The sequence below is a fragment of the Sardina pilchardus genome, chromosome 14 (assembly GCF_963854185.1).
Source record: "Sardina pilchardus chromosome 14, fSarPil1.1, whole genome shotgun sequence".
NCBI classification, from domain to species: Eukaryota; Metazoa; Chordata; class Actinopteri; order Clupeiformes; family Clupeidae; genus Sardina; species Sardina pilchardus.
Window position 1 is genome coordinate 11,318,047 of NC_085007.1, and position 23,373 is coordinate 11,341,419.

The 23,373-nt window shown below is 44.3% G+C and overlaps 2 protein-coding genes across 6 annotated transcripts; both read right to left on the reverse strand.

The window, feature by feature from the left end:
• Positions 1-280: 280 nt before the first annotated feature.
• On the reverse strand, positions 281-2,222 carry LOC134100570 (cyclin-dependent kinase 2-associated protein 1). Of its 2 annotated transcripts, none has more exons than XM_062553827.1 (4): positions 2,073-2,222; positions 1,394-1,503; positions 1,046-1,172; positions 281-876 (listed from the first exon to the last, which is right to left on the reverse strand). In XM_062553827.1, exons 1-4 carry the CDS (start codon positions 2,137-2,139, stop codon positions 809-811), a joined length of 372 nt encoding a protein of 123 aa, XP_062409811.1. In that variant the 5' UTR covers positions 2,140-2,222; the 3' UTR covers positions 281-808. The 2 variants fall into 2 exon arrangements, with proteins under 2 accessions (XP_062409811.1, XP_062409810.1); XM_062553826.1 differs by having other exon boundaries at positions 2,061-2,211.
• A 990-nt stretch (positions 2,223-3,212) lies between these two features.
• On the reverse strand, positions 3,213-23,083 carry sbno1 (strawberry notch homolog 1 (Drosophila)). Of its 4 annotated transcripts, none has more exons than XM_062553815.1 (33): positions 22,842-23,083; positions 20,956-21,072; positions 20,317-20,436; positions 19,607-19,940; positions 19,225-19,263; positions 18,954-19,054; positions 18,634-18,727; positions 17,995-18,155; positions 17,515-17,648; positions 16,478-16,568; positions 15,905-16,066; positions 15,304-15,439; positions 15,062-15,167; positions 14,595-14,748; positions 13,917-14,099; positions 13,372-13,469; positions 12,607-12,755; positions 11,771-11,965; positions 11,489-11,665; positions 10,356-10,522; positions 9,978-10,109; positions 9,499-9,634; positions 8,809-8,921; positions 8,161-8,232; positions 7,974-8,073; positions 7,799-7,873; positions 7,315-7,461; positions 7,113-7,207; positions 6,616-6,702; positions 6,282-6,419; positions 6,021-6,097; positions 5,058-5,251; positions 3,213-4,719 (listed from the first exon to the last, which is right to left on the reverse strand). In XM_062553815.1, exons 2-33 carry the CDS (start codon positions 21,070-21,072, stop codon positions 4,577-4,579), a joined length of 4,227 nt encoding a protein of 1,408 aa, XP_062409799.1. In that variant the 5' UTR covers positions 22,842-23,083; the 3' UTR covers positions 3,213-4,576. The 4 variants fall into 4 exon arrangements, with proteins under 4 accessions (XP_062409799.1, XP_062409798.1, XP_062409797.1 ...); XM_062553814.1 differs by lacking the exon at positions 22,842-23,083 and adding an exon at positions 21,469-21,661 and having other exon boundaries at positions 19,607-19,937; XM_062553813.1 differs by lacking the exon at positions 22,842-23,083 and adding an exon at positions 21,469-21,661.
• Positions 23,084-23,373: the final 290 nt, after the last annotated feature.

The following is a 23,373-nucleotide window of genomic DNA, read 5'->3' on the forward strand; positions in this document are numbered from 1 at the left end:
TGTGATTGGTTGAAAACGCTGAATGTGACACTTTCGGTTGACAAAACAGTGCATCTGATTGGTTTACCTTTGTACGCGTAGAAGGAAGTGACCTTCGAAAAATCAGTGGCGTGGGATTAAACCATAAGCCACTATTAAATACTATTTTAGTTTAGTTTAGTTTCAGTCATTATCATCCTTCTTAGATCTTATTTTTTATCATTTGTATGAACGGTACCAACCAAATTGTTTGAATAATTTTAAGAGTCGAAACTGACACAATTGGGACATATATTCAAAATACAAACAAACTATGAAATGTTTTATTGGAAAATACACTTTATTACGCAAGGTAATAAATACGTACAAAACGCAAACAACAGGTGTAGCAACTGGCTGTCCAAACTCATTGTATAATGTCATAACATACAAAGTCTTCATTGTTTATTGTGATCAAAAAAACTTACACATATTCAGTCCCACATCAATGCTCTTGACTACTCTAACCCTGACACGGCCATGCACTTTCAGTCAATTAAATCAAGGGTGTTTACCCGATTGCATGCATTTTTACATTTCTATCTCAAATTCAAAACGTATTTACGTGTAACTGGCTCTGACAAGATAACTATATACAGTGCAGGCTTTCAGGTGCCTTTTACGAGCAATAGCCTAAAACCCCTCATCCCTGCATGTGACGTCCCTCTTCTGTGTAACAAAATACTCAGAGCTCCTGCCTGCCATTCTCCAGCCTTCGCTGTAGAGTTGAGCATGCAGTGCCTCATTGACCAGGTCTGCGTTCAGTGCGGAGGGGGAGAGCTTGCCACGGCTAAGACCTTGCATTTCTCTCTGTCTCTGCCAGGCACTCACGGACCAACCCTCTAGCGTGGATGATGCCTAAAAAGACAAATAAATGAATGAATAAATAAATACAATAACGTTTGCATACAGTGATGTTCTGCAATAAAAGTAGTGGTGGGTGACAGAGGTCATGGTGCGTACTGCAATGTGTGAGTATTTGTTAGGGCTACAGTTAAACAGGCAAGGCAGAGAGGTAAATATTTACCTCGCTTTAGTCTTTCCATTGCAGTCTTACTCCCAGCATACGTCGGCCGGATCTCCTTTCCAAGCTCCTCAATGATTGCCAGGAGCTCAGCATATTTGTTTTGAGGTACCTGGTTTCCATTTGGCCCCTAAAGATACACACAACAATAAGTTCCAAGTGAAAGGCTGAAGCTACACTACAAAATTACACGCCCTAAAGATGTGTACAGTGTGTGTGTGTGTGTGTGTGTGTGTGTGTGTGTGTGAGAGAGAGAGAGAGATAGAGAGAGAGAAAGAGAGAGAGAGAGAGAGAGAGAGAGAGAGAGAGAGAGAGACACAGACACACAGACAGACAGACAGACAGACAGACCTGTTGGAAGCCCAAGGTTGGTGGCCCAAAATCATTCACCACCGGCCTGAAAGACTGGACTGTTGTCATGTTAGATGTTGAGGATATGTTCCCAACTGATATGTTCCCAACTGAAAAGACAACATAATGGGTTAGGCAAAAAACACAAAGTATTATCAGTGAATGAACACAGATTTTGTACAAAGACTTCAAGTTTGGTTATTGCCCTGGGCGTGCACAGACATCATGCTGTGCCAACGCAGTTGCTGCAGTACTGCGCTCAGACACAGGGTGTCCTCTTAGAGCCGCACCGGTCTGAATCAGATCAATCACCAACCCCAGGAGACAATCATGGAGGCAACGGAACGGGGCTGATTTAAGGAGCTAAAGGATACATCTTTATCACATAGTAATGGCCTCCGCCACGCTACAGCCGCGGCCGAACATCGACGATATATTCTATGGATACATTGTATCACCTTACCGAAACGTTTTCGACAGTCGCACTCCAAGGACGGGTTTTTTTCAGTAGTAATAATGGCGGAGAAGAATTAGCCTAGCTCTTAGGATCTGACCTTATATATCTAACTGGACAAAACTACACAAACGGGTCTTTGCCCAGGTATTCTTTGTGAGGCAATTTTTTTACGGTCGACAAAAGACGTCGTAGACGAAAAAAGAATCTTACTTTTTCGCTCACCTTGGTTCCCTGAAGCACCCGGAATCTGTTGGTGCACATTGGGTTTGTAAGACATGCCCAACGACATTATAAATTGAAGAAATAAAAATGACCCGAAATTCAACGAAGCGTCTGTCTCGGAGACACTTTTTGTTTACAGCAGCGGCGCCGGCAAACATGGCCGTCACTTCTCACTCTGACACCCAGAGCAATCCATCACAATGGGACACATTGGCCTTAACGTATACATCAGATATTTCACACATTAAGAACCCTGAAAGTCGGGATGGCATTCAATCCAAAGTTTGGATAGGACCCAAGTTTCATAAAAAAAAAAAAACTATAAAACTTAAGCTCTATTTAAAATAATAATAATAATAAAAAAATACATTTTAATGACATTTTCATCTTATTTGCTGTTGATTATGTTAAAGATGAGGGACACTTCATTGAGTGAAATGGTACATTTATTATTGAGTGAAATTACACATTCTGCACATTCCGCTTCCGAAAATACCATTCTTTATGTTTAATGCATATACCCCTGTTAAATGTGCAACAATGTAAAAAGGTGCTAAGCACATGCATGAGAAATCTTATATCTTGATCTTGGAAAAATGCAAGACAGGTCAAAATGAGTTTGCATAATCAGATGAAACACATATTTTATTAATACATTCTTAGTTAACAGTTTCAAGTAGCATTGGTGTAAGAGGAGTTTCCAAACATTATATGACTATTGGCCCAGATTTGCAGAGGGGTAGTTTTCAACTTCTGTCCAGACATGCTCAGGGTGCTGTGGGTTATCCATGCTCAAGCCATCTGTAGGTGTTCATAGCTTGACTTAATTTAATATATAATACACCTATGGCCATGTAATCTTTTTGGGCAAGTTGGAGTGATAAGGCCCAGACACATGCCCACTAATTAAGTGATATTTACGTTAATTCATTTAGCAGACACTTTAATCCAAAGCTACTTAGAGAAAGAGAATGTATCTCTAGATATAGTGGTGATCCTCTGGTTATGAATACACCGGTTAGTGGCATTGTTGAGAGCCTGTTACAGTTTAATTGCAAGGTCTTACATGGCATCGAACAAAGTACAGTTTAACCACAAGACTACTGAACGAGTGTAAATGAGACAAGAAAGTAGATTCAATCAAGTGTTTGTCCACAAGGAGTTTTATTGGTCTTTTGCAAGAGGTAGAAGTCTTGCACTGTTCATTTTAATAGTCTTTGTACATCAAATCAGTCAGTAGTGCAACTCGTGCAAGGATGAAATGACATTGTCCTTCAAGTGTTTTAACATCTAATATTAAGCAAAACATGTTTTTTTCTTTTAAGATATGCACCTATACACACTGGTATAGCAAAAAAAAACAACCTAAATGAACCCTACCCTGTCCACTTGTACAGCACTCTGAAAAGGAAGGAAAGGAAAATGAAGAGAAAGGAAACAGGAGCTCGCACTGAAGATGCCTTGACGCACAAAAACGTTGGCTCGCGTTGACGCCCATACTGGGAGGCGCACTGCCGCCCGCCACATCGGAGTCCTGCTTTTGAAGAGGTTCCAGTTTGAACAGAGACTCGCGCTCGCTTGCGGGCTTGCTGGCTGATTGGCTGGCTGCCTCACACCCCGCACAGTGCAATCACATCAAAGCTACTCGGCCCTCGACTAGGAAAACTGGAAATAAAAAAGGAGCTCTCCCCCATGCAGAGTCACAGTTCTCCACTTCCTTCGATGAGGAAGCGCACACACACACACCAGACCGATCCCCAAGCCCACGCTCTACTCTCCTACTACCCTCCACCCTCTTCACCAGTAGCATGCTGAGGAGGGACCCCAAAAAGAGTGAGGTGCAAGAGGCATGGAGAGAGGGGGGAAAGAAGGGGGGCATTGTTTGTTTGAGTGTGCGCACGTGCTTCGGGCACCTCGGGTCGAGGCCAATCTTCTTTTGCCGCGTTGAAGAGAGAGATGACGACGTTCATGTAGTGATTCCCCTGAGTGTGGACCTGTCAGTGTCACGGGGGTGGGGGGGGGGGGGGGGGGGGGGTGCAGTGGAGCAGGCCATCGGGGGTGCCACTTCCTGCTAGAGGTCACATGTTCAAAAGCTCAAAGGTTACACACAGGCGGAGGAGGAGGAGGAGGAGGAGGTGGTCGCGGCGGCGTGGGCAGCACCACCGCCACTGTCTGGACAGCTCTCCTTGTGGCCTCTCTCTCGCTCACATACACACTACCTGCGAAGGAACAAGTCAGGAACCTACTCCTGCTCTTTCCACTTGGAACCCAGAAGTCAACAGAACCCTGTGGTTTGTCTGTTGGTCGGTCTGTCTGTCTGTCTGACTGACTGAGACAAAGCACTCCAGCAGCAGTGACAGCGTCAGCAGCAGCAGCCGCAGCAGCACTAGGAGCCGACTGGGGCCAGAGGTGAAAGTTCAAAGGTGAGGAGGAGGAGGAGGGTAAAAGTCCGGAGCCTGCCGGCTGCAGGAGGAAGGAGAGTGGGACGAGGGGGGAGGTGGGGGCTATGTGTTGGCCGAGTGGCTGAGGCTCTGCGGGTGCAGCTGCTGCCACATCTGCTGCTGCTGGACGGCCAGTTGCTGCGACTGGTCCGACGACGACAGGAGGTTGGTCAAAGGGGACACACAGTTGGCTGGGATCAACAAACCTGGGAAATAAGGGGAAAAAAAATGCTTTAGACACATACATCAGTGGATTCATTTGCCTTCAAAGTAACCACCAAAGGCAGTTATAAAAACATAATGCTGGTTCAAAAACTTGTTTGACCGGTTTTCCCGGCCAACTACTCTCCCCCGCTTGTCTTCAACGCCAAATCAATTAAAACAGCATAAGGCTGATAAACAACATCAGCTGATCTAAAGCTGGGATGAAGCTCATACCTGTGCTCTCTCATAAGTGAAACCAAGGTGCTGTAACCTACAGCCAAGTAATTTGTGTTCACCGATTTGCACACGTGATATCCAAGTTAGCTCGGGATAAACTCACCCACTATTCTCTGCCCGTCTTCCGTTCTCAAACGAACGATCTGCATTTTAACGTTGGTTCCGCTGACGGAGGCCAACACGCCCTCTACTTTGGTCCAGACGCTGAGCACCGAGCCGCACAGGACGAAGTAGGTCCTGCAGCGCAGCCCGATCTCGCACTGCAGCCCCGCCGACGCCTTCTTGCAGTTCCCACGCCTGTAACGCAAGCAGAGGAGGAGTCACCGTGCATTCAACACGTCACAGAATCAATGACAGTCCCAGTTTCAAGTTTTATTGTCACATATACTTTGCAATATAACGACATTCTTGTGCAACAGTTGCAGTAGTGCAAGGAGGGGTAAATAAACTAAAATCAAAGTCCTAATGCATCCCTGCCTCAAGACTATATACATATATTTATCAGATCCTATATTGCGTCACAAAACTATCAGTGTTTGTTTCATCTGTATGGATTGTACCCTCTTCAGTAAAATAATGTCATGTAATGGCATAACCTTGGTAATCCTTTGTGTCCAATACATCACACCATATACATATACTTTATGTGGGGAGTATGTGTTTCAGGCACTACAATCGTGTTCACTGAAAGCTGAAGACATCGTTGCAATGCATCGAGGCATTTTATCTAATGTCTGGGGAACAGGAGTGATGATCTGGGTTCCCGCTCAAAATCAAAAGTAAAATTCCACGACTTTCCCCTGGCTTTCCATGACCTATGATGATTGATTGTTGTTTAGAGCAGAAGATGAATAAATAGAATAAAACAAATTTGGGCTAACCACTACCACTCAAGGAAGCAGTAGAACACCAATTCTGCATGGAAATATATTTGGAAACTGCTACAACAAAATTCCCTAATATTCGATGACTTTCTTCTAAATATGATAAAATCTCCTGACATTATCAAAATTCCATGATATTCCACAAATTCCATGACCCGTGGAAAGCCTGGATGATAACATACCAGAAAGCATGAGCACAGATTTCTGCGGAGGAGTTGTACTGATCTATCCAGTGTTGCTTGGCATCATCGGACAGGACCTGACAGATCAAAATCAAACATTTAAACCTCGATCACTTCACAGAACAAAAGGCAAAAAAAAAAACAATTCTGAAACATTACCCAGCAATTCTATTTCATTTGTCAAATGTGATGACACAACTTGAATCCAATTTTGCCTTGTCTATATTGAGCATTCTTATCTACATATGGGGCAATGTTTACCTTTTTACACTTTTTCCGGATGTCAGCATAACTCTCTTGTTTCAATTGTTTCCCTGTATTTGGTCTGTAAACCAGAAACAGCCTCTTCTTGGTATTGACCTCCGTGACCAAAAGGGCAGTTTTCTTATTGTTCCTCACCTATAAACCCATGAGGGAAATATCAAGAGTCAAACAGTAACAAGTCAGATATGTGACATCAGATCCTCATTCTTTGACAATCTTTAGATATGTAACATTACGCTTGTGTAGTGCATTTATTTTGACCAGGACCACTGGCAGTCTACTGTGCTACTCTAAACAAAAATCATGAAATTAATAAAAAACTCCTTCTTACCTGCACATAGAAGCCATCATCAGCACCATTGTGTTCTGCCCATATATGGGTGGCATCTTCCCATGACATCCCCCTCTCTACGCTCACCTGTGAAAACCAGATCATCCAGGTGAGAAGCCAGCCAACAACCACATAACTCCAACAAAACACCACATTCATGAGGTTTTTCAGAAACCTTTTTATAGCTAGAAGAACCATGTGTTCCTTCATTACGGATATAGGTGTTTACAACTCTAAACCAATGAAAAGATATCGAAGACCACTAAAAATGGGTTGTCCTTTGAACATGAGCTATTGGGCCCATAAAAGGCTCCAAATTCTTTCCTTTTTGCAGAAGTGCCATTTAACCATGATCAGATTTACATCAAGGATCCAAATACTGAAGCTATATTTATGCGTATGATTACACTACAATGCAATTTTTTAACTAGACATCCTCCATTACCATTCTGGTGAGTATGTAATCACAAGAGTGAACTTTCAATTGTCTGACTCACAGTGTACAACTCCACATGACCTGAGGTTGAATATCCAGGGGTCAAGAACTTCCTCGTGTCCGCTTTCTTCACCTTCTCATCCCCTGAGCCCAAATCTGTAGAGATGAACCAGAACAACACTGAGCACCGCTGAATTTCCCCAAGAGCAGAGATGCTCTACAACACAGAGGGGCAAACAAGAAGACTCCATTAAAAAACGCACCCAGAATTCCCATGTCATAACGTCCATTCTTCTTGGCATTCTGGATGACGGCTGTTAGTGTTTCAGCAAAGTACTGGAAGAGGGCATTCTGCTGTTGGACTGCCATCCCAAGGATCCGATTAAGGAACTTCCCAATGTTGTTATAATCTGCCGACCCAGACAGACATACATACTGTCAGCACATGTACAGTATACAAGCACACATGAAACTTTCGTGCAACATGAAAAAACTATTACTATCAACTCAATACAGTAAATACAACTTTTTGCTTTGATTAAAAAATAAATAATAATAACCAAAGCCTCAGGATAAAAGAAATTGACAGGATGACCCATCAGTTTTACATTCCCAAAAAGGCGACTGACTACAAGGACACACTAGACAGTAGAAGTTGGCTGATGTGGGATTTTCTATGGCTGATGTCGACATTAAGCAGTTTAAGTATTAAGGTTTATTTGTTCATGACATGGAAACTCCTCTAACCTTTGTCCAACGTAAGGATTCCCGACCGGTCCTCGACATTGATCAGGCCAACGCCTATTAAGCCATTGCGGATTTCTGCAGAAGGAAATGTGAGGAATGTTACAAAAGCACTCATGTTAAGGTTAACGACGCAAAAGTGTGTTAAAGTGTGGTCACAAGCTTTTGCTCTCTGTACCTTTAAAGAAATCCCCTTCAAATTCCGAGGGAGGGGAAACCAGGGGAGAGTCCAGATTGACAATGGACTTCATGACTATTTCCAGCGCATTTCTTCCATACTGTGGAGGACAAAGAGGTCAGAATGGGGGGGTTCAAGGAGTCGACTTCCTCAAACTCAATACAGCAGTCAAACATCACAAACTCACTTTGTTGTCAAAGTTGAAGCGACTCAAGTCTCGCGTCTCTGTTGCTCTTCGGTCGCCGTGCGTCAGAGCCCCCTATTCAACAGACAATGAGGTTTGTACAATGCAAAATGGGTGAAAGCATGTGAAGCAATGGCAGGCAACATTTTGGGGAAACTGGGAATTTTGGGCAATTCATACAAGCCGCTTCGTATACAAACTTTAATATAAACATTTTATCTTATAATAAGCAATACGACTTAGTTTGTTTTTTCGCTTAGCTTGAAATTCTATCTAGCATGCTAGATGTAATCCTATTCTATACCTATGGTTCACTGGCGTGCTAAGCTTAACATCAGCGGTCTACTGTATCAAGTCTGATGTTGGCTAGCCACATTAAATCGCTAGAGCAACATAACAAAAACCACTGAACTTCAAGTTACGCCACTCAACAAAATCTGATAGATTGGAACACTGACTGACTATCATTTGTCCAGTGAGTATCCCACAAAATGGTAAAACAAATAAAATAATTATAAAGATAACGACACACCTACCTAAAAAACATTTCCAGTGTATTCCCGTTAATTCCAATGGAATTAACTTCCAACTTTGAAAAATGTGCAACCCTACCCGTACGCACTGAGCAGACCAACTACAATAAAGACTCACCAAGCTTTCCAGTCTTTTGGCAACAATCGAGGCGAATCTCTGTTCTCCTGCCAGCTCAGAGATGAGGAACACGTACTCCGGTGCTGTGACCTGATTGGATCTGTGTGTCCGGCCTAAGAGAAGAAGCAGAGCAAAGACAGAGGGAGTGAGACGAATGCACAAACCTGGGACTTGGCTGAAATGGACAGCACACAGGACAAATTCCTGCCGGACTGGATTACTGCCGGGAATGATCAGAAATGTTCTCAGCCATTAGACATACAGTACATACAGTATGTGTGTCACGCCTGCATTCTGGCACAGGGCCTGAGAACTGTAAGCCCTGAGCCACACCTCAGACAATACTGAACGAGATTACTTCAAAACCAACACGGAGGTTAGTAGTTTTTGTAAAAGTCTAACAGGCAGGCTACACAGGTCGTGTTCTGTTTAGAGTGTGTATGCTAGCTTCCATTGTAACCAATGAACCTGGCTACACCAGATGTGATAGCGGCACATAATTGAAAAAAATTAGACCAGTCTCCGAAAACTAATCTTACACTCCGACGAATATGACTTTAAAACTAACACAAAGGTCAGAATTGAATTTCCCCTTGGGGATCAATAAAGTATCTATCTATCTATCTAACTATCTAGCAGTTTTATTAAAAGCCCAAGTGAAAAGGAGCCGGTGCCCAGACCACAGCTTACCGAACTGCTGGATGGCTCGGTCTGCACTCCAGGGCAGCTCCAGGGTCATGTGCACCCTCCTGCGCTGGTTCTTCACCCTGCGGTCCGCCTGCAGGGAGATACCCGAGCTGGCCGCCTCCGAGATTATGGCAATGTTCTGCGAAGACAAGCAGGGTTTTCACTCGCTAGTTCAACACCATGGGATCATCAGTAGGGACAGGGAGGAATCATGTCAGATGAATACTGGCATATTATGTCAATGGTATGCACATTACATTATGTTTCAAGATGTGTGCTATGAGATAGGCATCATAACAATCTTTTTTCTATATTTTTCTCAGGGTAAGTAACTTTTTTTTTACTATTATTCAACCTCTTACTGTTCTACAAAGAGCTCACTACACATTTTGCTTCAGAAAGATACCTGATAAATCAGAAAGTGTTGTGTGCATATAATTGTGACACAATCACAAACAGGTCCCAAAAGGTCAGTTGCCTACCTTCTCTCCATCCATGAAGCGTTGTTTCTCTGTCAGGTTGAGGATCTCTACGGGAACATCCAGCTCCGAGCGGGACTCGTAGGATATGCTGCCGTCATCATTACTGACAACCCGGCCTTTGCGTCCCGTCATCTACAGAGCACCAATGCACAAAGACACTCACAAACAGTACTGCATGCAAACTCAACCACTCTGCCTGTACAGATAGAGATTTAAAAGTGCTATGAATGGTAACTACTGCTACAGTCACTGTACACGAAACATCAAACCAAATTGCTGAGGGCATGCTTGGTGTTTTTGCGCGTGTGTGTGTAAAATTGTTGAGGGCATGCTTTGAGTTTTAGGGTGTGTGTGTGTGTGTGTCCAAATCCCACTGACCTCAGCCACATTCTCAGGGCCCCCGAGCTCGTCGATGAGCTCGTCCAGCGTGTTGGGGGGCAGCTGCTCCGAGAGCTTCTCCAGCTCCTCCAGCAGGTGGCGCTTCATCTGCTGGGCGTCCTCCACCGCGTCCTGGCTGGTCATGCAGCCATCACTATCCGCCTTAGCTGGTCAAGGAGACGAGCAGCCAGTTAGATATCAGCACCACGAGCATGAAGGAGATCTCAAACACAAACGTCCAGTCGATCTGCCGTGCCACTAACTATCCAACAACTGCCGCTTTCTCACATTCCCTCCGTATTTCTAGGGCTGCACGATTAACGATTCCACGATTGGCCAAAATGATGTTTTATTCATGATTACGCATTCAAATTCTAGACAAAAACAGTTTTCCCTAAACATATTGGATTTGCTATCTGGCTGACCCAAACTCTGGCCCCACATTTACTCAGTTAAAGGACTGCAAATATACTGTAAACTTGGCTGCGACATTCTTTGTACGTGCTACTTAGCTAATATTTGGGAAGACTGCAAGTGAAAGGTGGCGATCGCAAAGCTCTTTTCGTCCACAGTGCTTCAAGGGAACTGTACAGTGCAGTTAACAGCAGTCATAGGCTACATACAGGCACATCATGGTCAGACAGGTTTAAGGAGTGCTTGATTTGTTTTGTAGCAGAACCTTTTATAGGTGGATCACATACTTTTTAATATAGCTTTATCATGCATAATTGATCATGGAAAGCCAAAATCGTGATCATTGGTCACGTGATTAAGGTCAATTAATTGGGCAGCCCTATGTATCTCTTTCCATTCCTAATCCTGACCCATCCCAAATTCAATCATTACGTCTCGTTCATTTATCTAGTATGTATAAATTCATCAATTCATCAATTCATCTTAATGGCTACAATACACGTTCATCCGCATTGTTCTGCTTTTGCTACCTAACCTACAAAACCCTGAAGAACCGGATGTCCTTTCAAAGCCAAACTGGCACCTCTCACAGTTTTAGATCCAAACTCCCTTTTGCAGTACCGGACTAGCACACAAATACCACGATGCCTTAAGCGGCTATAGTTGTTTAACAAATGCGAAGAGAAGTGATCCTGATGCCGAGGGCCACATCAACCAACCTGCTGGGGTGACGGCGGTGGGCACTTTGGCGACGGGCGTGGTGAAGGCGGGCCTGGTGGAGCCCAGACCAGACGCCAGCAAGGCACTCTGAATGGAGTCCGGGTCGATGCTCTTCTTCTTCTTCTTCCCCTTCTTCTCTTTGCCTTTCTTGGAGTCTTTCCGAATGAGCCAGGGATCTGGGGAGACCAATGGTGTGTGTGAGAAATCGTAGTTGTTCATTCTTATTTCTTAGTCCCGTTGAGACTCGTCCTCTTCCGACTCTTTCGCGGTTAATTACTCACCACCCTCGTCATCCTCGCTGGACTCGTCCCTGAAGGGGTTGAAGTCGTCTTCCTCCTCGCCGGAGCTGACCGACTTGAAGCTGTCGTCACTCTCGGCGTCCTGGTCCGACTCGTCCGATTGGCTCTCTTCGGAGCTGCTTCCAGACAGCCCTCCTGTCCGCCGCTTCCTCTTGGTCTCCTTCTTGATCTCCTGACCTGTGAAGGAGGACGGGGGGAAAACAATCTCCCATCAGCCACTGCACACGCCTAATAAACTGACCAGCTAATAAACTAAACCATTAGCATGCACATGGCGTATGGACAATACTGCTCTGGTTAACACCATAACTGATACCAACTCCTACATTGTCTATAAGCAATACATTTTCAGGGTACAGCCCATCAGCAGACCGCATATCGGTTTGTGTATTAGCATGTTAGTAGTAAGGCGCTTCACTGCATCTTTCTCATCAAGCAATCACTAGCTAGTAGCTACTGTAAATCACCCTTACTTCCACCAATCCTCACCGACAAGCCAAACTTCAGTTTGTGTACTGTAATTTCCTGTGTATCAGCCACATTGTATATAAGATGCAGGACAATGCTTTATGCAAGTTAAAAGAAACTAAACCCTATTAATACCATATTAACTTCCCCGTGTATTAACCTCACAGCTGAAGAAATGTTGCAGAATCGATGTATAAGCCGCGGCTAATAGTTGGTGTGCTCAGGTGACCTTGAAAACCTTCAGGACACAATCAATAACCTTGGTCTAAAACCTCTTAACCCTAAAGCCTCTGCTTTGCAGGGTCCCAAGAACCACGTACAAGTGACAGTAACAAGACCATGACACACACCTTTTCTCTTGGTGCCCTTCTGGTCCTGGGCGTTGTTGTTTGCTGCGGCGACGGGTTTCTTGGAGGGCAGATCGATACCCAGCAGGCTGAAGAGCTTCTGTCTGTCAGGGGCAGGAAAGTGCTTCTCCACCAGAGACTGAAACACACCCCTGCCAGGAAACAGCCACAGAGAATGAATGGACGTAGCTAATACAGGACCCCCCATTACAGCTCTCCATTATGGACCTGTAGTGGTTGTTCTAATGACTCCCATCTGATTTTCTTAATCCATTTATATCATACTTAACCAGCAGTTCATTCATACACACATTACATTCATTCACCTCATGTCCAGCGGTTAGAGCTTAGAGAGTTTTATGAAGCTATACAATTTGACTTCTACTTCTTTTTTTGCAATGAATGTTGTACCACACCCTGATAATTCAAGGACTGCGCTACTGTAGGCTGAAGAAGGCGCCTGGGCCGAAAAATGCGTGGGGAGATTTTAAAAAAGTGTTTAAGGTATTGTTGAGTGCGGATTTAAAAACTTTACATCTACTGCCTGAATGATTCAGCAGCCAGACTAACTGAGATTAAGGTGCTGAGCTCATTATTGCGATTGTTTTCTCTAGTTAATTCCTCATAGGTTTCGCAATAAGGTGGTGTTCTGTTTGCACATGCAATCACAGTATATCCAAGAACTCCGTCTTAACGTCAAGTCAGGAGTTCAGTTCAGTTCAGCTAAAGTATGACGAGTAGCGTTGGAGAGGCAGTGAGGGCACTCACTTAGCGGTGGACACAAAGTCGTTGAGCTCTCCACCTCCTTCCTCCAGGGCCTCCAGCGTCCTGGCCTCTCCTGTCGACTGGAGACCGATCACAACACACTGTGGAGGAGCAGAGGCACAACGATTAACCAGTCGTTTTAACTCCACACACACACACCTTCCACCTTCCTGTCTTCCTGAAAGCTTAGCTTATAGGTTAGCCAATGTTGCATAGAGATTCTTCAAAATTGCCTCAGGTATTAAAACGTCACCGCAAGATTTGTGATCTGTCTTCTATCCGATACCCAACAACATATGAAGGAGGTTAAGTATTTTCATAAACTATAAAGTTCATCACAAATCACAAAGAAAAAGAAAAAGAAAAATTCTAAAATGAGGAAAGAAAAATGGAAAAAAATGCTGTCACTTGTCTTTAATTCTAAAATTAAATCAGTTGTAAAGTTTTAAATAAGATGCACGGCAAGGCCCCGTTTCTGTTTAAACCACCATCACAAAGTCCCACATGTCCGCTGGCATGTGCGTTCACCCATTCAACAGGACCCTCACCTTTCCGTTCTTGACCTCCTCTCGGGCGAGCTGCACGACTCGGCGCACCTTGGAGGCGATGCACAGGTATTTGAAGAAGCGTTGGTGCGCTGACCAGAACTGGCCCCACATGGACTTCTTCATGCGCTGCTCCGCGTCCATCAGGTTGGCCGCCGCCTGGAACTTCTCTCGGGCGCTTACCCACTGAGACACGCAGAGAGGAAAGAAACACTTGAGTAAGTAGTATTCTATCGAATAATAATCCACGTGGCACTGTACCTTCATTCCTTGGATTAAAGCGTCAGCTACATGTAAATTGATAAACCTTCTGAAATGAACAGCAATGCCAATCACCACACACACACACACACACACACACCATCATAGGAAGAACACATATACCCAATTCTTCTGCTCGAACACAATCAACTACCTACAAAACAAACATAATCTCTAGTGTGGCGGGGGGCTGACAGACAGGTACTTTTATCACAGAGTGACAGTGACCTCACTGATAAGAGGTGATAAAAAGTGCACACAGGATATGACAATCACATGAACTCTGCTCTCTATAGCAGTGGTCAACCTCATTACGTGGGCTATTCATACATCTCTAAACTGTTCACGTGGGGGCATTGAGGGACACCCTACGGCATTATGTGTTGGATTAACGAAAGGGCATTAAACATCTGTACATACCAGCCGTACTGCCTTGTTGTACATCTTGATGTAGTCGTTAGATAAGGGGACTTCTTCGATTTTAAACGTCACACCCTGAAAGCTCAGCTGCCGTGCAATGTACATCCCTCTCAACTTCATATCCATGGCAACAATCTCCATGGCTCCCACACCCCTGAGGATTGAATAGATCGAAAACCAATATATTCAAATGAGCACTTCAACATATAAACACATACACATATAAACTATGGTAAAGAACAATGACTCCTTCCCCTCATACACAAAGGTGCATTAAGCAAAGCTTAATTGACATATGCCAGTGGCTTTGGAAAAAGTGTCTGCTAAATTAATAAATGTAAAGCACTATAGGCAGAATTAGAACACAACTTTCAGGAAAAACAGATTCCTGCTAATTTCCCTGACACACCCAATCTACGTGCTTAAGATTGGCCTGAAGCTGTTACTGCAGACCGAGAGCCACATACCGTCTCTCCACCGCCTGAATGAAGTTGGTGAACTCCCTGAAGGGCGTTCCTTCACCCCAAATCCCAAGGCGGTTCATGTAGGCCATGTTCCGTGGCTCCGATGCACCTAGAACGCAGATAACCAAATTACTCAAAAAGCAAACAGGACTGGGAACTATTTGCAAATGAGCACAAAGTTGTGAAGTGTGTGGGTGCTTTTTTCCCCCACCATTCTGATGTGCCATTTCTGCATGTCACTTTACCTGTGGCGCTGGCATAGACCACCCGGGCTTTGGGCAATTTGTTCTGTAGCTCCAGCACAGCCAAACCGGTCTTTGTGGGTTTTGAAGACCCAATCGGACAAACATTTTTGGCTTTGTGACACTCATCAAATACAATCTGACAGGAACAGTCAAGGGAAGAACCCACAAATGCAAACATGATAGTGATGACCTAAATGTTAATGACATGTTCCTCAGGACTCAGGTCTCCCATTAAACAGGAAGTCAAACATCAATATTTATTAATTCATGCCCGATGCAAAGAGAGCAAATCTTACATTAACCTAATTTTCATCATAACTAGAACGTTATGGTAACCTTTAGATTTGACAGCTTTCAAATATCTGTGCAGCAATGCATGCTTTTGGCAAAGCTAGACAACACTGATTAAAGTGCACCAGACAGGCATGTTACGAAACAGCTAAACAAACATATCTAGGCATGGACTCCTCAAGGGAAATCCTGGAAGAAATCATTTTTATGGAGGGGGGGTTACACATACAGAAAGATTAGGCGCTTCCTTTGTTTATTGCACAGGTGTTACTTCCCTACAGCCCAGTGTGTTTACTGATTGAAAGGATACAACTCCGTCAAAGTCATCCCCACACCAGTGCAGTAGCTGCTTAAATCGGGTCTTGTACTTCCCTCCCGACTGGCTCTCTCCGATGAGGGACGAGTAGGTGGCAAAGATCACTCCTTTCTTAACGCTACCGTTGTGCTTCGAGGAGATCTTCCCGTATTTAAACTGGAAAAAGAAAACGGACAAAAAACACAAATAAATAAGTCAGTGGTGTAGGCATGTGTGGGAGTGAGAGCAGGAGCTGTGATGAGTGGGTCGGAACATGAGTCACGAGCAGCAACTGGTGAAGTGTTAAGACTTAGAGAAAGGAAAGCATTTTCAACACCCAATTGGACTCCGGGTCCTCGGCACAGGCAAGAATCAGGAACAAAGAGTTCATGTTCCAAAAAGAAACAAAATGGAAACCCTTTAGTAATGCCACATTCTTTCTGACCTTCATGTCTCATCAAAGAATAAAGCCTCAAGGGTCAAACTTCTCCCATTGATTGCATTTATTAGGAACTGTCTATTCATAGTATATAGATGTGGACACAGCTCCCTTACGGCTACTGTAACGCTCATGGCTGCTCTTTTCACCTTGTTCAGTGAGTGGACTTGAATGTTCTTGGCACCGATGTCCCGCAGATCTCTCTCGGCATCATACTTGAGGTCGTTGGAGACACTGAACCTAAAGAGTGCGACATAAACCAAGAGGGCACAGCTTTGTAAATAAACCAAATTTCCCAAGACATCGGTAAGGCAGTAGAAAAGTAAACAGCAACACTGTGGGCAATATTTTGGCAATCAGAAACAGCACAAAGTGTGACACAAAACTTATTCTTATCTTACACCCAGTCAGTAGCAGATTTTGCACCATGCGCTTCACTTTAATTAATTTATTTGCACCCAGGGTTGTGGTCTGGCATGTGATCAAACAAATCGCCATCTTACACCCTCTAAAAATCCATACAACACTGGTCTATAGCCAAAAGCGCATATAAAGCACAGATGAAGATGCACCGGCACGAGATGTAAGCAGCAACTCCTCTGCATGATAAGTGTCCTTAGAAATTTTATTCAGTCATTTATTATTGGGGTCAGTGTCTTTTCAGGCTGTGTTTTCAATGACAATGCCCTTGTCAGTCAATAATGAAAGTAGTTAACTGTGCAGAACTGTTTTGTCGTTGTCGTTGTCGTTTGACAATGAGACAGTGAAGTTAGTTTCACTTTCGCCCGAGTTCAAATGATAGACAAGTGCAGATGCATGTAGGCACAAACAGGTTTTAGTAAAGCAAGGTTCAGTGGAATCCTTGTTCCATACGGTCTCACGTGCAAGCAAACTCCTTCAAATGCGCCACTGACTATCAAAATTACTGATGCACTGATGATCTGCTTGCTGTTAAAGGGAATGAGACGTCATTCTCATTGGTTTAAAGGATGTCACGCCCAACACATACCCATGGCTGATTAAGAAACAAAAGAACAACCTTTTTGTGCCATGCTCCTAGCGTTTGACCACATAATCGCGCCATTAATTTTGAGAATGTTGATTGGCCACATCTTCAATGTCTATAACCTTCACAAGCCTCTGACCATCCGTTTCTGATCACCAAAATATATCCCAGGGTTCTTACCAGAGGGATCGTTTCCTCCCCAGTAGGTAGTTCTCGTAAATGATTCCAGCGATGGTTCGGCCTTTGCCCACTCCAGCGCCGTCCCCAATCAGATAGGCCGCTCGGTCTTGGTTGGGAAGGAATGTCTCGTGTTGCTGTTGACGGCAGAGCCCAAAACACACACGCACATCACAAACCAGTCCTACACAGTCAAATCAATTTTACATTAGGTTAGACAGTTGGATCTGCTACGGCTACAAGACAAAACATCCTCCGTAGCAAAACCATCAAAACCAACCGATCTCAAAAATACAGGAATATTTAGATTTTCTACCAGATGATGGCAAGTGATCAGTTCAGTTGTCTGACCTTGTCACTACTGCTGTAACACATGCAGGATGGGCATTTACATGGGTCATGTTTAACTGTCTGCATGACAGCGAACTGACTGTGGACTATTCCCGGTAACAGCACCTGGGCGGTGTAAGGTTCTTGTCTTACCTGGCTGGCGTAGGTGATTGCCTCTAGCTGCAGGGCAGAAAGCCAGCCGCGGTCGATGATCTCCTCGGGGACGGCCATGCGGTACCACACGTCTGGCGGGTTCACGCTGGACAGCGAGCTGGTCTCCACCACCGGGTCAGGGTGCCGCAGGCCCGTCTTTACTGCGGGAGGAAGAAAACAGAGGACATTCTATCATGCACTGACAGATTTCTCTTTTTGAACATTTCTGTGGCTTTGTCTTCAGGTTGACAGGACAGCGTGAGTGTGACAGAGAGCAAAAAGAGATGGGCTAGGATGAACAAAAGGCCAAGGGTAGGAACCTTGTTCTCCGCACTTAGACCAGAATATGGTATGGATGCTGCAACCTGCTTGAGCCACAACAACCATCCCCCCCACCACCACCCCACACCCACTTTTGATTAAGATTGCACCCTAAGATATCACTTTCCTAGCTCCAGAAGCCACTGTAATATCAGACTTCTTCATTTCCTCATAGCTTCTCTAGCAGAAGCTGCCAGTTTCTTCCAAAACTTGACTCTGACAGACCCGTGGAGCACCCATCGGAGGGCTGAATGTCAACTAAAAAGCCCACTCGTGACTAAAAATACCCTGCAGAATGCATGTGTGGAGTGCGCTCACGTTTCATTGGCATGTACTCCGCGTACGTCTCCGCGTGGCCCATCTCCTCTTCTTCCTCTTCCTCTGGTTCCTCTTCCTCTTTAATGTGTGGTATCTAGAGACACACAGATGGGGAAAAAAAACAACTTAGATGAAACAACACTCAAAAGGAATGATAGCTACAGATGTGAAGCTTATTATAAAAAGAAAAAAGTGAAAGATGTTATTCAGCACTCTACAGCAAGCTTGAGTATGGTTAACTCATGAACTTTTTTAGCAGTACTTGAGATGTATTGAGATGAACAGCACCGTAGTCGGTAACCACAGGCAGAGAAACGTACGTTAGTGGGGGAAAAACTTCGCATCTTCAGGTCTTCGTTCACCCAGATTCTGGCCACGTCTTTGCTTGTCACCTCCTTCTTCACGCCATTGTTCAACTCCGCTGTGGGAAGAAGAGCTTAATGAGAGCACCAGTAAACGAGTCCCCCTCCCCAAAAAAATTAAAACAGCCGACAAGTGCTAGCACTTAAAATCCAGCCACCAGACAACAGAACAGAACAGAACCCTCCACCAGAACCCGTTCAATGCGTTAGGAGAAGAAACTACTGATACCTGCTCTACTCATCATCTTGGAAGAGACCACAATTATTTCTGCAAGAGGGAAAATCATTCCACTTTGTTGAGAGAAGATCACAATAACATCGAGGAGGCCCGATAGAGCCATTAAAACACTGCATTCCAGACACTCAAACAAAGGAAGAAACAATTCAATTCTGCTGCTTATCAGAGGCCCTACAAAAGGTTATCAGCAGTTGTAAGGAGAAACACACACACAGACACCAATTCATAACCCAGCCATTGAAAGAGGACACACACGCGCCAATTCATAATCCAGCAGTTGAAAGAGGAAACACATACACAGACAAATTCATAATGCAATACACAACAACTGAAACACAAACACACACACACACACAGCAAAAACCTCACTCACTGGCAGCTGTGGCTGTGGCCACGGGCGGGGCGATGTCGGCCGGGGGCTTGAGCTTCATGAGCTCCCCCAGGCTGCTGGTCTTCAGGGCTCCGGGCCTCAGCAGGTCCTTCAGCTTCACCTGCTCGCGGCCGGGCGGCACCACCGAGCACACGGGCGACGAGGACGCCATCACGGCGGCGGGGCTCATGCCGCGCGCGTGCACCACCTTCGTCACCGTGATGGTCTGCCGGCCGCTGGAGCCCGAGGCAGGCTTGGTGACCACGATGGTGCCGAGCGAGGGCAGCTGGTTGAGCTGGTTCAAAACGAACGTCGTGGTCGACGGCTGTGGCTTCTGCTGTGGAGGTTTGGGGGACGTGAGAAGTCCATCAGCAAGTTTTGAAATGCTACGCGCTATTTACTACAATATTGCATGTCTAACAAAACGGTGTGCATGAGCCATCTAAAGCAAACCCGGAAGAAATTCGGCAATTTTACACATAGATCTCAGTTTCTCAAGGTTAGAGTGCTGTCGGTACAAAAACGAAAACAAACACTAGCTTGAGTTGCTGCAGCAAACAGTTAGAGCTTAAAGGCAGCTACAGTGCAACACTTAAGTATAGAGCTGTAACAGTGGCTGCTTTTCTTTTTAGCCAATCCCTCCTCCCATAACAATTGCTTCAAAAATTTCAAGAATTTAATTTTTCTTAACAAATGGGCAGTGCATCTCTTACTCTGATGATTGTTGTGGTGGTGGTGGGCACAGGGGTGGGAGATTGACCAGGCTCCAGCCGCATGATTCCAGCGGCTTCAGCTGCCAGACTAACTCCATCCAGTGCACTGACTGATACCGACTGTAGATGCAAAACAGACACCGTACATTTAGTAAATGCCTCTGCAAAACACATCTCTACATTAAGGGTTTCATCAACTAGGCACCTATCAATATCAGTTGTTGGTGCTGTAGGCAGCAGTCAACTAGCCGTGGATAAAATGGTTCAGGACTTAACGGGCTAGAGATGGAGCACTTCACCGTAAACAACATCTGTTCTTCAGCAACATACACGTTGTGTACAATAAGAAAACTTCTGATATGGATAACCATCTAAGGATAAAAGATCTGCTACTAAACGCTTGCACTAGCAGTAATGTTAGTCAAAGTACTGCACAGGTACATATATAGTGACTAGTTGACAACTATTATGAAAAACATGTCAAATAATACTTGTGAAACCCCTTTTCTCTGTGCAACAGAGCATTTTCTTATCTAACTTGTATTGTAGACTTCTGCTTCTCATATTCCAAATAAGACCACATAGGCGCATGTTTTTTCTCTGTAAATTGCGGTCATTGGCATCATCATCACTCCATACCTGTTGAGGCACAGGAGGTGGAGCAGTGTCCTGTGGGTCGAGGTCAAAAAGGTCATTTGGGCAGATTCCACTTTCGCTCAGGGCCGCCAAAAGCAAATCCTGTCCAGGATCCATCATCTGAAAACACAAGAACCAGCACATGAGAACACACAAACGTTTCCCTCCTGCCTCCCTCAAGAAGCACAGCACATGGTCCCAAACACAAGGCCAAGTGACACACACACACACACACAGACACACACAAGGCTGGCGTGTTTCACTCCTCGACCATGCTGCGCACATGCTTAAACTAAAACACACACACACACACACACACACACACACACACACACACACACAGAAAAACATATTTCTGAGCCAAGCAGCAGCAGCACAAACGTATATCTAAACGTTGAAGTGATGTTTTAGAGTGAAATAAACATGTTTAAAGAAGCCGATATGCTAATCGAACTGTTCGCTAGTCGTAGCCACAGAACTAATCATGTTCTGTATTAGAAAGAGTGCATATTTTACCTGCGACATGCTACTTCTCGTCTGGTCTGTTTCGAGTTAAAATCCTCACAGATCTGAGGCTGATCAATCAGTGAAAATGCTAGTTGAAAAGTTATCAGTTCACTAATTTGTTTCTGATCCACACCATGTTTTATTTTGCTAAATGAGTACGGCGGAAAGTCAGATACAAAGTAGCTGGCAACACGCTACTCACTCAAGAACAACCTAACTAATCATGTGAACTTACACTGGGACACTCAGGTCAACATCAACACCAGTGTGGCATTAGTTGACATACTGAAACATCACTGAAACATACCACATATCTGAGCACGTGTTTGCAGCTAGCTGCAGTACTTCCTGGTCTGACGCAGCTGGCTAGCAACCTACAGAGATAGCTGGGCTAACCATAGCCTAAAGATGTTGAATGCAACCATGGTGGCTATGCAAAACGTCTGTGCGCGCAACGGGCCATGTCAAAGGGCAGAAGAACAGTTAGCTAGGTAAATCACTTACAAAGCAAGCGTCAAACAACCTAAGCAACTGGCTGTTTCCTGCTTCAGGACACAAACAAGTCACATAACAGCTAACACCAACTTAGTACAAGTCACTTCGCCACCTAAGCAGTGACATTAGCTAGGTGTCCTAGCCACCTGGTTCACCAATGTGACCGGTCTCTAGGATACATAGCAGCTACACGACTTACTCTGAAGTTATTATCTACGTATCTGACCATTGCTTTGTGAGCAGAAAGGTTAAATACAACTAAACGTACCAACAAATAACGAATCTCACTACACAGCAAAGAGAAACTGTCATATCACCTAACAATTACCTCCGCATGCCAAGGAGACGATCAATATTGTAACGTTAACGTTACACCCAACCAAAGGTTGAGCAGCTAACGTTAGCTGGCTAACTATTAAACGTGTTAATCCATTTTCTGTTAATAGACGTTACTGGCAACTGTTGGTCAATCTAAACTATTAACTAGGTTGACACATGCTATATTTATGATAGTTGTCAAACTTAGTAAACACGTCAAAAGACAGTGAGAGCGGTTGGCTTTAGGAGCATAACAGACATGTACTGCTGAGAAACCACTATTCACATATCCAGTCTAATACGAGCCAAGAAAAAGCTTATACTAAAAAATGTCTTTAAATCAAGCAAATTCAACACATCCTAATGATGTGCCCAGTCACCTCTTGAGGGCTAACGTTATGCTACAAACTGCTAAACTTAGCGCTTGCTAACATTAAGGAGCAGCAATAAGGAGATGAAAACAAACCATTAGGGGCACGAAAACTACTGATTCGCGTTCCTGAACTGATCACTACATTTAAAAAGCCTCTTTGACTTGTCAAAAAATGAAATACAATCAAGAAGCTCACTTGGCGGTGTTCGGGGCTCCCACTTGTCTCTGCTGTATTGAGGATGTTCCTCCTTGTCTACGCTTGTTTGCTAACTACCCGCCGCCATCTTTACCAAACGGCAAAAATCGCGTGTGAGTCACGTGACACTGCGTTCAAATCAGAAGATTCCCTGAGCCAAATTCCGTTTCTTTTTCGCCTTTGACGAACTATGAAGCGTTTGTATAGAAGGCATTGTGCAGCGACTTTAGTTAAATCGAAGTAAACCTTCCTACTAATCATATTTTTTAACTAAACGGATTCGAGAAGCAGAGCGCGTATCCCTAATCACGTGACTACACCGCCTTCTCCAGGAAATGACGTTAATTGCTTGGTCCTTCAGATGCCAAGATTACTTTAGATGAGCCATGCTAGTGAGGTCAAAATCTCCATTTAACATTTAATTTCCTTACATTTCCCACAACTAGAGGATTATTAATCTATTTTTAAAAATAAAGACAATAAATAAAATAATTGTGCGTATGAATTATGATTATATATACATTTTAATTTG

What these genes read in the sequence shown, in the direction of transcription:
- LOC134100570 (XM_062553826.1), bottom strand. Translation starts at nt 2,139, where the DNA reads ATGTCGTTGGGCATGTCTTACAAACCCAATGTGCACCAACAGATTCCG. An exon ending in GAACCAAGGTGAGCGAAAAA is followed by an intron (nt 1,504 to 2,060) that starts GTAAGATTCTTT and finishes TTGTCTTTTCAG; the next exon opens with TTGGGAACATATCAGTTGGG. An exon ending in CAACCTTGGGCTTCCAACAG is followed by an intron (nt 1,173 to 1,393) that starts GTCTGTCTGTCT and finishes GTGTATCTTTAG; the next exon opens with GGGCCAAATGGAAACCAGGT.
- sbno1 (XM_062553813.1), bottom strand. An exon ending in ACAACAAGGCAGTACGGCTG is followed by an intron (nt 14,100 to 14,594) that starts GTATGTACAGAT and finishes TGCGTGTCTCAG; the next exon opens with TGGGTAAGCGCCCGAGAGAA. An exon ending in CCAAAAGACTGGAAAGCTTG is followed by an intron (nt 8,233 to 8,808) that starts GTGAGTCTTTAT and finishes TCTGTTGAATAG; the next exon opens with GGGGCTCTGACGCACGGCGA.